The following is a 16,114-nucleotide window of genomic DNA, read 5'->3' on the forward strand; positions in this document are numbered from 1 at the left end:
CGCTCATTTGTTTAAGATAACGTAAAAAATATAAAAAAATAAGTTACTTTGCTTGCTGTATCTCCTCTTTATTTGTATTGTTTTACTCTGGTTTTATTTCACTCAGTGTTTTATTCTTTTTTCATTTAAATTATTTTATCTACTTTGTTTTTATCTCACTGTAATAAATTCAGTTGCAAAGCGCTTTTTAAACTCTGATTTGAAAAGTTCATTATTGTTATTATTATTGTTATTGTTGCCATTCATTCATTCATTATCTGTAACTCTTATCCAGTTCAGGGTCACAGTGGGTCCAGAGCCTACCTGGAATCATTGGGCGCAAGGCAGGAATACACCTTGCACCTTGCAAAACAGACACACACTCACTTTTGAGTCGCCAATCCACCTACCAACGGGTGTTTTTGGACTGTGGGAGGAAACCGGAGCACCCGGAGGAAACCCACGCAGACACAGGGAGAACACACCACACTCCTCACAGACAGTCACCCGGAGGAAACCCACGCGGACACTGGGAGAACACACCACACTCCTCACAGACAGTCACCCGGAGGAAACCCACGCGGACACAGGGAGAACACACCACACTCCTCACAGACAGTCACCCGGAGGAAACCCACGCGGACACACGGAGAACACACCACACTCCTCACAGACAGTCACCCGGAGGAAACCCACGCGGACACACGGAGAACACACCACACTCCTCACAGACAGTCACCCGGAGGAAACCCACGCGGACACTGGGAGAACACACCACACTCCTCACAGACAGTCACCCGGAGGAAACCCACGCGGACACGGAGAACACACCACACTCCTCACAGACAGTCACCCGGAGGAAACCCACGCGGACACAGGGAGAACACACCACACTCCTCACAGACAGTCACCCGGAGGAAACCCACGCGGACACAGGGAGAACACACCACACTCCTCACAGACAGTCACCCGGAGGAAACCCACGCGGACACAGGGAGAACACACCACACTCCTCACAGACAGTCACCCGGAGGAAACCCACGCGGACACAGGGAGAACACACCACACTCCTCACAGACAGTCACCCGGAGGAAACCCACGCGGACACAGGGAGAACACACCACACTCCTCACAGACAGTCACCCGGAGGAAACCCACGCGGACACAGGGAGAACACACCACACTCCTCACAGACAGTCACCCGGAGGAAACCCACGCGGACACAGGGAGAACACACCATACTCCTCACAGACAGTCACCCGGAGGAAACCCACACAGACACAGGGAGAACACACCACACTCCTCACAGACAGTCACCCGGAGCGGGAATCGAACCCACAACCTCCCACAATCTCAGGAGCCCAAACCCCTGCACAGCACTATACGTCATATATTTATTCATTTATATTTTTAATTTGTGCAAATAACTATTATTTTCTATTTAAACCAAATCAATGTGGCTTTTATCAGTACGTCACAAATCAAAGTCCTGCCGTCTCTATCTTTTTCAAGAGTGAAACCTAGGCCTTACACATTTGTCAGAGGAGACCCCCCCTTTTCAAAGTGTAAAATCTCGAGGCTTCGTCAAAATGAGGGGAACTTAGACCCGTGATCTTTTTTTTTCTTAATTTACTGTCTCCCAGAAAGCTTTTAATTTAAAAACGTCTTCTGTTCAAGGCTCATTTCTATTATAAATAACCAAAGCCCTCTTATTTAGAGGTTCATGAAATCATTCACAATAACTGTCCTTGAACGAAGCTCATAGATTTTACCACTACAAACTTCTTTCTCTATTAATTTCTAAACCTCTCATTCTTCATCACATTTCCCCACTTTCTTCACTCTTTCTCTCTCTGGACAGAGGTGTCCTTTTCCTCACTTTCTCTAAACACTCCCACAGATAGTTTATGGCTCTTTACAGAGCAAGGACCCAGACCAGCTCTGCACACACACATTCTCATGATGGACCAAAAGAAGGGAGGAGGGGTGGCTATTCCCCACCTGCACTCACAAACATAGGGAGGGGTGAGAGACACTCACACAGACAGCATCCCTTTAACTCACTATTATTTATTTTCCTCTTCTATTACCTAATTTCTCTTCTATTTCCCTTATATTCCTTCACTTTTAACCTTATATAAATTAACCAAATGCATTCATTCATTCATTATCTGTAAGCGCTTATCCAGTTCAGGGTCGCGGTGGGTCCAGAGCCTACCTGGAATCATTGGGCGCAAGGCGTGAATACACCCTGGAGGGGGCGCCAGTCCTTCACAGGGCAACACAGACACACACATTCACTCACACACTCACACCTACGGACACTTTTGAGTCACCAATCCACCTACCAACGTGTGTTTTTGGACTGTGGGAGGAAACCGGAGCACCCGGAGGAAACCCACGCAGACACAGAGAGAACACACCACACTCCTCACAGACAGTCATCTGGAGCGTGAATTGAACCCACAACCTCCAGGTCCTTGGAGCTGTGTGACTGCGACACTAACCTGCTGCGCCACCGTGCCGCCCACTATTTTCAATATATTCCAATTCCACAATAACTCAAAGCTTACTTTTACACAGTGGCCAACACATTGTTACTAGCTACTAATTAAGCTATTCTACACTTATACTTCAACTTTTCCTTTCCTTCTATTACATCTGTTCCTTTTTACTCTTTTACTTCATTGTTCCCTTTTATTTCCTTTATTTCTATTACTGTAGTTTACCAATTTAGAACGGAGAAAACTCTTTCCAACACAATCATCAACACAATACTGCATACAGTAATGAGGCTAACAGGTGCAACCCTTCTATTGGCCGGCTTTAAGCAAGAGTTCGAATGCAGGAGCCGTCTGAAGCTGAAAGGCCACAACTCAGCATCCCATTCTCGTCGTCATCTTTTTGTGGACCTGGGGTAAAATAAAAGCCCTTTCAAACAACAAAGACCTGGAAGTCTCCAAACAGAACCCAACAGATTCCACAGAATAAAACCAAACAAAAACAGAACATTTCGTCATAACAGAAAACTACAAATCTACAATGAAACTAAAAACAATTCAGAAAGAGCTAGTGAAAAATTGTACATCAATCAACTACTGAACCGAACCGAGACACCACAGCTGACCCCAATTAGTAATCAATCAAGTCACAGACAGGTGGAGGCTGTTTTGAAGCTTCATCCTGATTGGCCAGAAGATTTAAAGGCCTAAAACAGTGACATCTGGTGGTTTGCAGAAATCACAACAGTCACACTCTCCAGACAGAGCACACACAGACCCAGGATCAGTGTTTACCATTTAGCTGTGAGACAAAGAAGAGAAAATGGCTTAGTTGTGAACATCTGAGTGAAGCAGGAAATAGCTCTCACTCAATTTCTTTAATTTTTTAATAAAGTATTTCAGTTTCTCTTTGAAAAACAAGATATAAAATCATTTTCAAGAGCTAAGGAAAGTATTAAATGCTTTCAAACTTCTTTGTACACCTTTGTTTAACGCGTAATTCAACATTCAAACACTCCTGAATTCAGTGATGAATTATTCTCGCTCAACATTTTCAAACTTCTCAATTTTTGTTGAAAAAAATTACAAAGGCGCAGGAGAATGTTTAAACTTTGAATTAAGATTATATGCTACACACACACACACACACACACACACAACCACATGAAGAAAACACTTTTAAACCTTTAATACATGTCTAATCCGTATTTAACTGAAATACACCTACTGTAGAAGTACACCTACGACCCCAAGACCTCATTTGTTTCTACCGCCACCCGAACCATACCTGCTCTGTGGTGGGCCTGAGCAGTAGATGGACTACAGCCTGTGATTGTTGAACTACTAAGTGCTCTTGTGTGGTCAGTGGAGCTGATAAAATGGACACAGTGTAGAAACCAGGATGTCATAAGGTTGTGGCTGGTGCAGATATAAACCGTTACACGTTTGTCCAGGTTTCTCCATCAAATATAAAGTAAAATCAGGGAAAGTGCACATCGGAGCCTCTGTGAACCAGCTGCAGATAAACTGCCAATAAGAGGCTCTAGAGGGCGTTTGGACCATGAGAGGGCATCTGAACTCCAAAACTGGGTCCAGCTGGTTCTACAGGTTGGAATCAATCTTTGAGACAGATCCCAGTGTTACCAGAGACCAGGACATAGCCCTTCAGAATCCGATAACACTGGATTCATGTGTGTGTGTGTGTGTGTGTGTGTGTGATTGAGAAGGAAGCCATTTGAGGCCGAGCCTGTTTGGGCGCTGAGCTGCAGTTTCATTGGTCAAAGTGAGCAGCGCGTCAGCACTGAGGCTCATCCACTGCTTTGCGCGTGTATTGTGCTCAATCATACGAAGCCACGTGTGCGTGTGCGGAGGGACACGGAGCTCGCGTCTGCCCCGGAGGAGTGCTGTGTTTAGGACTGAAGTGTCCCATGCGCCTCGGAGAGCCTCCCAGCTCCGCTCCGTCCCCGTGATTTCAGCCTAGTTCCCGCGAGGCCACTTCATGATGTCCACGGAAACAACGGAAAAGCAGAACGTCTCCGAGGAGAACCTGCAAGGTACAACACTAAAGGCTGTCGGTGGACTTTGCATGTGTAAACAGCACTGACTGTGAGTAAATAACGAGGCTTTATTCGTCATCTTTATGGACTTGGCTTGAACCAGGGCTTATTGCTGCTGGGGCTCTTGTTTCCTTGTTGTCTACCCAGTAAACATTTAGCCGTTGATTCAACGTTGAAATAACGTAATGACTGCCGTCTAATCAACGTTCTCTTAAGGTTGAAAATGAAAAGTTGAGAAGACGTCCAGACACCTACATTGAAAAGACGACTATTAGACGTATTTTGGACGTCCATTGACGTTATCGATTGGTCACCACTTGACTAACATATTAAGATGCATTTTGGACGTCCATTAAACGGTCCATTGACCGTTTAGACCTATTTTGAACGTCCAGGGACGTTCCTTATTTACTGGGTATGGGGTGTGTATATAGAGGCACCCAGAATGTAGGACAGTTACATATTAACCAGGATACCCCCCTAATGTGAGAGCTAACACTGCGACAAAAGCAGGTTTATTGGGCGTGTGAACGTGTGTATATTGTATACGCGTGTGGCCGTCGTTTGTTAATGGTGTTCCAGAGGTTTGCACAGCTGCAGTGTCAGAGGTCCGCATGGCGTGACGCAGTCGTCAATAAAATATACCCAGTGCTGAATCAGATCCATAAATAGGTCAAAGGACCGTTTTATTCTTGTTTTTCTTTTTCTTTTCCTGCTTATCCTTAACAGTGTCACACGTGGAAGGGATTGCCTGTAATCCCTTGATTTGAGAGAGAGAGAGAGAGAGAGGGAGTCCTGCCAAATCCAAGAACAATAACAACAACAACAGGGGACCGAAATAAATATATAAATAAACCCGCCCCCCATTCACGTGGACGCTTCGGCCGGTGACGTCACAATAAACGGGCGGGGCCGCCCAAGTGCGCTGATTCCATTGGCTCTCGAGCGGGATAAACAAACGACCTTATGCCGAGGACAAAATACTAAGTGATCACGCGCTATTTAGGGGTTTAAAGAAGGTTGTTTGTATCTCAAACTCATCCTCCTGATCTGACAGCTGTAAACCACTTGAGCCTGACCCCTGGCCCCTGTCCAGGATTGTGGAGTCACCCTGGCATGGAGCCTGTCATGACAGGCCATAACCCTCTTACAGACCTGGGTGGTTAGCAAGCTTAAGCTCACGGTTGAGGATTTTCCAGTAGAAATGTCCCTTAGCTAAACTGAGTAGCCCTGCTTTGTGGAATACCTCCCCTGACTTACAGAAACTTTCTCAATGCCCACAGACATGTCTTGAGAATGTCCTCTTTCACGTATGAACTCCAGAGAAACTCGGGAGTAGTTTGGGGAGATTTTCTGTTTCAGATACATTCTCGCAGTGGGGAATGATCCTCGTGCATTAGGCATGGGGCACCGCCTGTGAAGCCCATGGAGATACAAGACCGCTATGTTGTGAGTGCTAGTGTGTTATAGTGTTATGACGTACAATGGCATTCGACTCAGACCTCAGTAGACATATACATGACGTTACCTCTGTTTATAGCCTCTGTAGACATGTCACGGCCTTTTATAAGCTGTTATAACTGATTTATGTTTGCCATTCCGTCTCATTTCACGACAGGGAAATAGACATCACACCAGGACATGGTATAATCCTTTATGATTATGATCTCAGGCCTGGCGTGAAACAGCTGTTCTGTACCCACTATGATAGATTTGCATATAAACAGATTAAACCTGTTATCACAGACCTTGGAAACTGAAGTGAGAAACATGTCATAACAGGAATAATAACTTCCCTAGACCTGTTATAACAAGTTAGATCAGATTCCTTATGGAAGAATGTATTGTCACCACAAGAACTAGACGACATCTTTAATGCCATCCCTTTTAAGAAAGGGATCTCCCAGTTTAAAGCGTAGGCATGTTCCCCTTTACAAAGCTCAAGACTCCAGCGGTTATCTTGTTTTTAATGCCTCCACTGGTAGTGCCACGGAGTGAACACTTTTCAGATGGCAAGATATAGAGACCCATGTGTTTGTGCTGTGAATGATTAACTAGGCTGAGGCTGAGGACACTAAAATTAGCCTGAAAACACCTGAGGCAGCACCGTGTTCATGGTACAGTTTCTGAGTCTCTGTTCTTTTGATCCAAGGCTCCTGGGTGGAGCTGCACTTCAATAACGGAGGTGGAGGAGCCCCTAAAGCAGGGCCGGAGGAGCAGGCTGCTAGCACGGCTCCCAGTGGAGACATGGAGAAGATGCTGCTGGACGCTCAGCATGAGTCTGGACGGAGCAGCTCTAGAGGGAGCCTGCCCTGTGATAGGTCAGTGGGTACCTTTTTAAAACCATGCCATTTCAGCCTGGTTATAAGTGGATTAATAATTTACTAACAACTGACAAACCTGCATTAAACTGTAAAAAGACTTAATCCATTAGTTTTCATAACACTTTCACGGGTGAAATGACTAAAGCAGGCTTTAAGATGTTTGCTGGATAAGCATTTATAGATGTTTCTGTAGTTTGAAGTAGATTTACCTACTGTAAGAGGTCATGGTTATCACTACTGCCTCTTTTTGTATGTATGGAACTTTATAGGAGAAGGTAAAATATAAAAATGAGCGTCAGTGTATTCCATATCATTAATGGCATGTGGTGTTTTCAAATGGTGTTAAAGGAAAATTGGGTAATATTTTTACCTTAAAATATGAACTTTAAAGTAATTGTGATGCTCCACTGACCTGAAATAGGGAGAATAGAGCCTATGTCATTGCTGCTGTGGGCTCTGCACTTTAGAAACCGCACTGTGTAACTTGTATAGGAGGGTAGGGAACCAACCCCCCCTACCCCTTGATTTTAAGACTGTAATGTACTGTATTTTTTGTTTATTTTTTTATTTGAAACACACTGTCTTTGTACATTTACCTCCACAGTCCTCCGAGATCCCAGACACCTTTGCACTTGTGCCGAGGCTCAGAGGTCCACAGCTCGGGAGAAAAGAACAGCTCACAGGTATAATGAGTAGCATTGAGTGACCTCTTTCTTAAACCAGCGGTGGAGTTTAACTACAGGTTGATATTGATAACTTCACAAAGCAGAGCTGAAATTAGACTCCTATATTCTTGGATTTCTCAATATGAAGCGACAACTGCTAACCTTAACTGTCTTGGTTGTAGTCGGAGGAGGACTATCTGGAGAGGAGAAGAGAGGTGGACAACCTGATGAAGAAGAACGCTGACTGGATATGGGACTGGTCCAGCCGGCTGGAAAACGTACCACCAAAGTAAATCAAGCATTCAAACATGCGTAGTTTAAATGTACATAATTCAGTTAAAATGAAATAAACACTTCAAAACATGTACTGCATCTACATGGTTTAGCATTGTGAGATGATTCATAATATACATAAGTGACACTGCTCAAACTTAGAATGCTAGCGTAGTTAGCCCAAGTTCCGGCCACTTTAATTACAATATTGGAAATCTTACCTAACTGTAAATAAATAGTACTTTACTCACTCAAATCAACATTTTTCAGGAGTCATATATGTGTAGATTAATGTCCAAGACTTGCTTGATCTTGAAAGGAAATATGTTTTTAGATAAAAACGCTTTTCTTTAAGTAGCTGCTAATTAGCGCCCCCTAACTTCGGCCACCTCCCCTGCTTGTGACAGTCAAACGAGACAGTTGCTACCACATTCAGTGGTTTTGAGAGGTTCACAATGAGATCACGTTTGTCCTGTGTTGGTATCCGTACTCTACATGTAAGGATTAAAATGGCGGTAGATTTTCCCCTCAGAGAAAAGGAAGCTAACCGCTAAGCTAACTTTTACACTGAGGGAAATATCTGTCGCGAAATGGAAATGTGTTGTGTTCTACATGCAGTTTTGCACACAAAGAATTACAACACTGTTGGAGATACTTAACTATTGGTTAGATGCGTGATTTTGGAATTAGGGGAAAGACTGATATAGAATTGAATTTGGGCTTTGATTTAAATGTTCTGTTTTGAAACTGTGAAGCTGCTTTGTGACAACGTCAGTTGTAAAAGGCGCTATACAAATAAATTTGATTTGATTTGATTTTGATTTGTACCAAATATGTCAAAACAATGCTGCTGTGGGTTTTTATCCTTGTGGCATGTTGACCTAAGACCTCAGACCTTATATATCACTCCATCTGCTGTGAAATATTAACAGAATGAAAAATGGATTCAGATTATTTAGGTTCTAATTATTTAACATAAATTTAAGATAAATAAATAACATTTATGCTGTATTTAAAAGCACTAGATACGTTTTACATTGTGTAAATGTTTTAAATTAAGCTTTTGTCCAAAGGCGATACTACATTATTAACGAGCAACACTCTGGAAAACACTGTATTGCTCAACTGTTTTGAGTCAGAGTGAAGCAAATGGATTTGCTGTGGTCCTCTCCTTTCCAGAGAATTCCTACTGAAGCAACCCAAACGCTCCAGCTCTCTGAGCATCAGGAACACCAGCGTGATGAAGAAGGGAGGGATCTTCTCAGCTGAGTTCCTCAAAGTCTTCCTCCCGTCTCTTGTCATCTCCCACATCCTCGCTGTGGGGCTTGGGTAAGCGCAAGTGACCACATACACAATCTTGTTTCTGAAATGACAAGTGTTAATGGAAGAGTTACAGTTACTGACAATGTATGAGAACGTATTCTTGCTTAGTAAGTCATCTTAGTTTAGAGTGGTTGCCTGAGTGGGGGAGTGAAACCCAGTCGCCCACATGTAGGGAACAGTTGTTATTGAATTCTGTTCCATGTAATGGATTAACTATCTGTACAGTATAACATTAACACATAGAGGGGTTAGGTTTACTGTACTATATTTAACCCTCTCCTAAGCATGGGTAGAGGACGTGATGGAATGCACACTGGCTGTTTCGAGCATGACACGGCAGTTCCCAGTACAGAGGGGATAGTGCCCTGGCTGCAAATTAATAGCCTTCCTAAAGCTGGCATGGAAAGCAAAGCACAAGTACCTGAGCCTTTCTCTGAAAAACATGAGCTCTAGGAACAGCCGGGCTCTTGCATTACATCTGGAGAAAATCAATGGATTCTATTTTGTTTAAATATCAGCTCCAGGTGACTGTCTGAGGAGTTTGGTATGTTCTCTCCGGGTGCTTTGGTTGCCTCCCATGGTCCATGGATTGTCGACTCAAAAGTGCCCATAGGTGTGAATGTGTACAAGAGACTGACGCCCCATGATGTGTTCCCGCCTTGCACCCAGTGATTCCGGGTAGGCTCTGGACACACCAGTTACAGACATCTGTAAGCCCTTATCCAGTTCAGGGTTGCGGTGGGTCCAGAGCCTACCTGGAATCATTGGGCGCAAGGCGGGAAACCCACACAGACACAGGGAGAACACACCACACTCCTCACAGACAGTCACCCGGAGGAAACCCACACAGACACAGGGAGAAAACACCAACTCCTCACAGACAGTCACCCGGAGGAAACCCACGCAGACACAGCGGGAACACACCACACTCCTCACAGACAGTCACCCGGAGGAAACCCACGCAGACACAGGGAGAACACACCACACTCCTCACAGACAGTCACCCGGAGGAAACCCACGCAGACACAGCGGGAACACACCACACTCCTCACAGACAGTCACCCGGAGGAAACCCACGCAGACACAGGGAGAACACACCACACTCCTCACAGACAGTCACCTGGAGGAAACCCACGCAGACACAGAGAGAACACACCACACTCCTCACAGACAGTCACCCGGAGGAAACCCACGCAGACACATAGAGAACACACCACACTCCTCACAGACAGTCACCCGGAGGAAACCCACGCAGACACAGAGATAACACACCACACTCCTCACAGACAGTCACCCGGAGGAAACCCACGCAGACAAAGGGAGAACACACCACACTCCTCACAGACAGTCACCCGGAGGAAACCCACGCAGACAAAGGGAGAACACACCACACTCCTCACAGACAGTCACCCGGAGGAAACCCACGCAGACACAGAGAGAACACACCACACTCCTCACAGACAGTCACCCGGAGGAATCCCACGCAGACACAGAGAGAACACACCACACTCCTCACAGACAGTCAACCGGAGGAATCCCACGCAGACACAGGGAGAACACACCTCACAGACAGTCACCTGAGGCAGGAATCGAACCCACAACCTCCAGGTCCCTGGAGCTGTGTGACTGCGACACCTACCTGCTGCTCCGTAGTGAATAAGCTGCAATGAGATACAGCCAAACAGCTAATGACAACAAAGTCTCCCTTTACACTGTTATTTCTTTCATGTTTATAAGTAGCTGTAGCAATATAAACAAATATGTAAGGATTAAGGGTGGACTTGAGAGTACCATATTCCTAATAGAGCTCGCCTTAGTCACTGATAATAGAAGCTAATCTTTTGATGATAGCTGAAGATACAAGATAACATTGTCATGTAAATTCTCCTGTTCTTTTTAAATGTTCATCAAAGGGCAGAGATGCTTCCACAGTGTTCAGAGTTGAAAAATGACGTTATTGTTTTACAGCGTGTACCTTTCCCCTGAAATCATAACAACCTTGACCAGAGATAGCACTGTTTTGGAAAGTCTTTGTACTATAAATGATGCACATTTCCATATTAATGAACACCACTTCTCATTGGTACTGGCAACCGCTATATGTCTTGACCTCATCTGTTTTTGTTTTTTTCCCCTCTCATGTTTCAGGGTGTACATTGGAAGGCGCATCCCCACCTCCCACAGCACATTCTGAGAGAATCCAAACCTAATCTCATATCCGCACCTTCACCATCTCTGCTGCTTTCTCTTGAATCTGTGTTTCAGTAAATACAAATAGGTCAGGGTCACGTGAGCCGTTTCCTCTTACTGGCCATGTGCCGCACTGCCGTTGTCGCCCCTGGTGTATTCCTCCAGCTCTTTCCCGTAGTTCCTCTGCGAGTGTGCACTGTCATTCTGAGAGGGAAGCCATTTTGGGTTTGAAGGCAGTGTCGTGTTCATGTGCTCCATCCTTTTGTCTTTTCCTGTGCAGATATTTAGACTCTCTTTAAAAAAAGAAACACCATTAACGTGACCAGAAAGGATGTTAAAGTACACGGGTACGAAAACCAAGATGTTTTAGGGGAGAGTGCTTTACAAAACAGGTTTTCTAGTCAAGACCGTAGTCCAGAAAGAATGACCACTACTACTACTACTCTGTTTGGGACGGCGTGACAAGGGATACACAACGTAGCAACAGATCTGTAGCTCTGAACAAATCTGAGCATCAGACAGAGTGAGAATTCAAAGCGATAATTATTCACATATCTTCACAAATATCGAATAAATCAGAAGATATGATCAGTGCATCCCTAGAGTTGCATCTTCCTTGGACCATCAGTCACTCAGTGACTTGAAACTCACTTGAAAATGGAGCCCACTGAGCAGTTGGTGAGTTCTGTGAATATATGTTTAAAATGTGATTATTAGGAGCATATCAACACACTGTTAATGATCTCGGTCTATTATCAGTAATTCACATTCGCCTGAAGCACTATCACTAGCGGGAGTGCTGTTCTGCACAGATACTCTAATCCTCATATTGTTAATACTCAGTAAAAGTATGACCTTTTTTATTATAGTATTAGTGCACAGTAATCATTCAAACAGTCGGACCGACACTGGACTGTTGACATGCAAAACAACCCCATTCCTGCACCCTGGTGTTACTTGGTGTAGGTCTACATTGATGCAGGGAGCAGCTGTGTGTCAAACACATTTATCTGAACAAGACTGTAACCCGCCTGAACCCCAAAGTCTCTGCTGCTGATGTAGAGTCACCCTCTCGTGTGATTAGTGCTAGCAGTTAATAGAACACTCCCGTAAAGTGGAAGTCCCTGTGTCTTTTATACAACAACAACAGCAAGGTTCATGGGACATCCATTGTCCAATAGGATTACTCGGTCAGAACTAAATATTGTATAAACGACCAGAATCGTGTTGCGTAACATATTCAAGACACTACAGCTGTGAAAGAGGAGTGCACATGTCCAAATAATAGACCAATGGTGTTTGAAAGGTATCCCGCTAACGCAGAAATCCTGCTGTGTGAAATGGTCTTCAGGGAGTTTGTAAATAAATGTTTGAAGGTTGCTCTTCAGGACCATCCACAGGAAAACAGGAGTTAAGGCTGATCCAGGGTCAGTTAATAACTACGCTGCTGGGCTGGGAATGACCAGGATTTAACAGAAAGACGGGATGTGTACAGAGCGCTGTAGGGAATTCAGTACGGCACACGTAGGTAGATCAGCAGATCTAGAATCTTCACCAAATACTTTGACACGTGATTGTGAGGTTAAAAGGAACTTTTCGTTGTTGTGATATTTGACTCAGGTAAGCGGTAAATGTGTCAGTAAAGTGGCCAGAAGTAAATGTTCAGTGTAGCATTAAAGGCCCAACCCCTGTAGAGGAAAACACTCATTCTTCAGTGAAAGTCGTGAGACGGTGTTAAAGGGGAAGTCCAGCAGTTTCACTACATTTCTGCATCATTAAGTTAAGATCGGGACAGTTATCCAGAGGGAAACTCGGACGGCTTTCTAGTCTCCCTCTGGTCTTCACTTAACTCCCCTCATTTCACAAATGACAGATTTAGAATCAGGTTAAAAGGAATAAAAAAAAAAAATCTGTAAAGTGTTTTAGATGCATCTCTACACCACTGACCTGCAGCTGATAGCGCTTCAAGCTAGAAACACTCAGCCAATGCATGTACCCCTCATTTCACATTGTTTTCTAGCACAGAAATATCACAGAGTCACGCCTACGTTATACATTTGATTAAAAATGGAGGGGGACTTGATACAAACTCTAAACTTACAAGTATTCTGAGCTGTCTTAGCAGTTATTATTAGTAATAGAAACTGGGGCAGGTCTTTATCCTTACAGTATTCTGCATGAATATCTAATACATTTTAATGTTTATGTCAAAGCTATAAATATTATGAAGAAATATTGAAAAAGAAATCTGTGGCATTCCTCTAGAGAAACAAATCATTTGACAATTCAAGTTTAATACACAACGGTAAGAAGCAAAAACTGTATCTCACCAAATCAGCCACCTTCCTTTGCACAAGGTCTGCACTAAAGCGGCCCGTTTTTCTTCTCATAGGTAGATTCCTCTAAGTTTGCCTTATATTGTATGGTACAGAATCAAAATAGAGTCTTCTCTGAAGCTTCTGAATCTTCTTAAACTAAATTAAAAATGTATATAATAATAAAGAAGTTGTAGATTGCCTTAGCTGCTAATGACTGTTCACTGGAAATAAGGCAAGGAGACAAAGGGAATCCCTGTGTAATTTTTGTGCATGTTTTGTGGTCTGTAGAAGTGTTCAGTGTTATGTGGCAGTTCCTCTGGTTTTGTATTTGAAGTGGGACTCAATAAATAAATGTGACCAGTTTCCTTGTGCTGCTTTGAGTCATTTCCTGGACAGGGATTAATCCTCGTCTTGGACTAGGTTTAAGCTTCATCTGCGTCCGGGAAACCGGTTGTTTCACTGACTGAAGAGAAAAAGACCGTCGTTCATAAACCAGGCGTAAGAAGAAGTATCGAGCAGCATCTCGAACTCAGGTAAACACAATTAAAATTTATTTAACTTTGGTCAAAAATAATCAAACAAGTGTACACTTCCACAATGTTAGCATCATCATTATTTAACAAGGAACGAGGCCGGAGAGGAGTACGCCCTTTGACCTGTAGTGTTCCCAAATTTAGAGCGTCACAATCAACTATACAGCTTTGTACTTTTTCCAACCGTTACTTGATTTTTTTTTTTTCCTTTTTTTTTTATTTTTTACTTTTTTGATCACAAAGTTTTTCGCTGCCTGTCACCTAGCAGCGCTCAACCCTTGCTCCTCGTCTCTGACAAACCTACGTCTGGACTTGAGACTGCGAAGGATTTGAGCTAATGCACAAATGTTATGGGTCTTGCTGCTTTTACTGAGCAATTTGGGCAAAAAAACCCAGCTCAAATCCGCACAGGGGCCGCTCTGACAGGAGAAAAGCCAGTTTTTTGTGTGTTTCAGAAGAGGCACTGGATTCGACTCTGATTTTTCAAAGTGTTCTAGGTTTCTCATCACAAGATGTCTTTATTAGTAGTGTCCGAATACGAAGCCACACTGTAGCAGCAGTTACACGCAACGATGGACTGAAATAATGGATGGTGATAAACGGTGGTGGGAGGGATAAGGATTGTATGTTAACAATAACGTTGAATGTTTAATTACGGAGAATCATTACGGGAGTCTCCACTCTAGTCTTAAGGCTGCAGCGTCCCTTTTTAAAAACAGTTATTGTAGGTCCAAACCTGGACTTTGGAGATTCAACGGCAATACTGACACTAACAGTGGCCAAATGTCCTCAACTGTGCAACTGCAGCTTCAAGTAGTACTTTACTGAGAACCGTTTAACCAGCTGCTTACAGAGGGTTTTCCACCTAAACATCAGTTTCTGCTTGCCCTCCTCAGCCGTCTTGAATTATTGCCCAGGTAAAACCTTCTCGCTCAGAGTGTCCTCCTTGCCACAAGGTGCCCCAAGGCTTTCTCTCTCATGGACTCACTGGCAAAGTGGTGAAAACGGCAGAGGCTCTACCAAGGATTACAACGCAGTGGTTGAAGAATAAGTTTCCGTTTACCACATAGTTTGCAGGTGACTGAAGACGATGAAGGTAAACTGGCACATAGGTGGATTTCTCCTTTAAGTAGCTGGCAAGAGATCAGCAGGTTGACTTCACATTTCTTTACTGGCGCTCCAATCCACATAAAAATGCAGATCACATGCAAAAATACAGAACAGAAAAATTAAAACCCCATACACACCTGCTCAATGTAAAAAACGCTTTTTCTTTGTAGTTTTGTTACTTTTATTAAGTGGTTTGACACCAAGACGGTGTGGGTATATATAGACACAGTCAGTGAGTAGATGTTACTATGCATGAGAAATAAACAAAATGAGAAAAGGAAAAAAAAAAAAATATATTGTAATATCTGTCCACTGACCTAAACCGAGACCTGCGTTAATTGCTTAAAATGTAAAACACCAAGACCTGCGAATGAGGCCAGGGAAGGAATGTTGACAGGCATCAGCAAGCCCCAAAAAAAAAAAGAAAAATCCAGAAGGCCTGGGCTTTCAGGCGACAAAGTAGCTGTGGGTCTGATGGTGAGACGATGGTGCACTCTTCCTCGGGTGTGACCCGTAACTTTGGTCGACAAAATAAAAAATAATAATGAAATAAAGGAAAACTAAGGCTCAGACTGAAACAAGAATAAAGAACATGCTTGTGACTGCGGAGAAACTGATTTGGCCTCCGAATTGAGTGCTTTTTGTCGGCTAAAGTGGTGGTGGGTGTTGGCCTCCTCCTGGTTTCTGAAGGGGTGAGGTGGTGAGGGTGTTAAATGGTACCCTCCCTCCTCATGATGATGAGTTGTTAGTAATTCAAGATTTCATTTCCCTCAGCTATGCGTGAAAGAAAAATGGGCGAACTCTTTCTTTAGGAGAACAGAAAAAAGGCTGCGGCTTCTCT

General features: G+C 43.7%; 1 protein-coding gene across 1 annotated transcript; it reads left to right on the plus strand.

Annotated features, from left to right (window-relative positions):
• Nucleotides 1-4,147: 4,147 nt before the first annotated feature.
• Nucleotides 4,148-13,986, plus strand: bnip3 (BCL2 interacting protein 3). The gene is made up of 6 exons (XM_066663915.1): nt 4,148-4,534; nt 6,690-6,858; nt 7,466-7,544; nt 7,709-7,815; nt 8,979-9,128; nt 11,271-13,986. Exons 1-6 carry the CDS (start codon nt 4,480-4,482, stop codon nt 11,314-11,316), a joined length of 606 nt encoding a protein of 201 aa, XP_066520012.1. The 5' UTR covers nt 4,148-4,479; the 3' UTR covers nt 11,317-13,986.
• Nucleotides 13,987-16,114: the final 2,128 nt, after the last annotated feature.

Source organism: Hoplias malabaricus, chromosome 3 (assembly GCF_029633855.1).
Source record: "Hoplias malabaricus isolate fHopMal1 chromosome 3, fHopMal1.hap1, whole genome shotgun sequence".
NCBI lineage: Eukaryota > Metazoa > Chordata > Actinopteri > Characiformes > Erythrinidae > Hoplias > Hoplias malabaricus.

Coding starts and splice junctions, on each gene's coding strand:
- bnip3 (XM_066663915.1), top strand. CDS start 4,480: ATGATGTCCACGGAAACAACGGAAAAGCAGAACGTCTCCGAGGAGAAC. Junction 7,545..7,708: donor GAGAAAAGAACAGCTCACAG/GTATAATGAGTA, acceptor TCTTGGTTGTAG/TCGGAGGAGGACTATCTGGA. Junction 9,129..11,270: donor ATCCTCGCTGTGGGGCTTGG/GTAAGCGCAAGT, acceptor CTCATGTTTCAG/GGTGTACATTGGAAGGCGCA.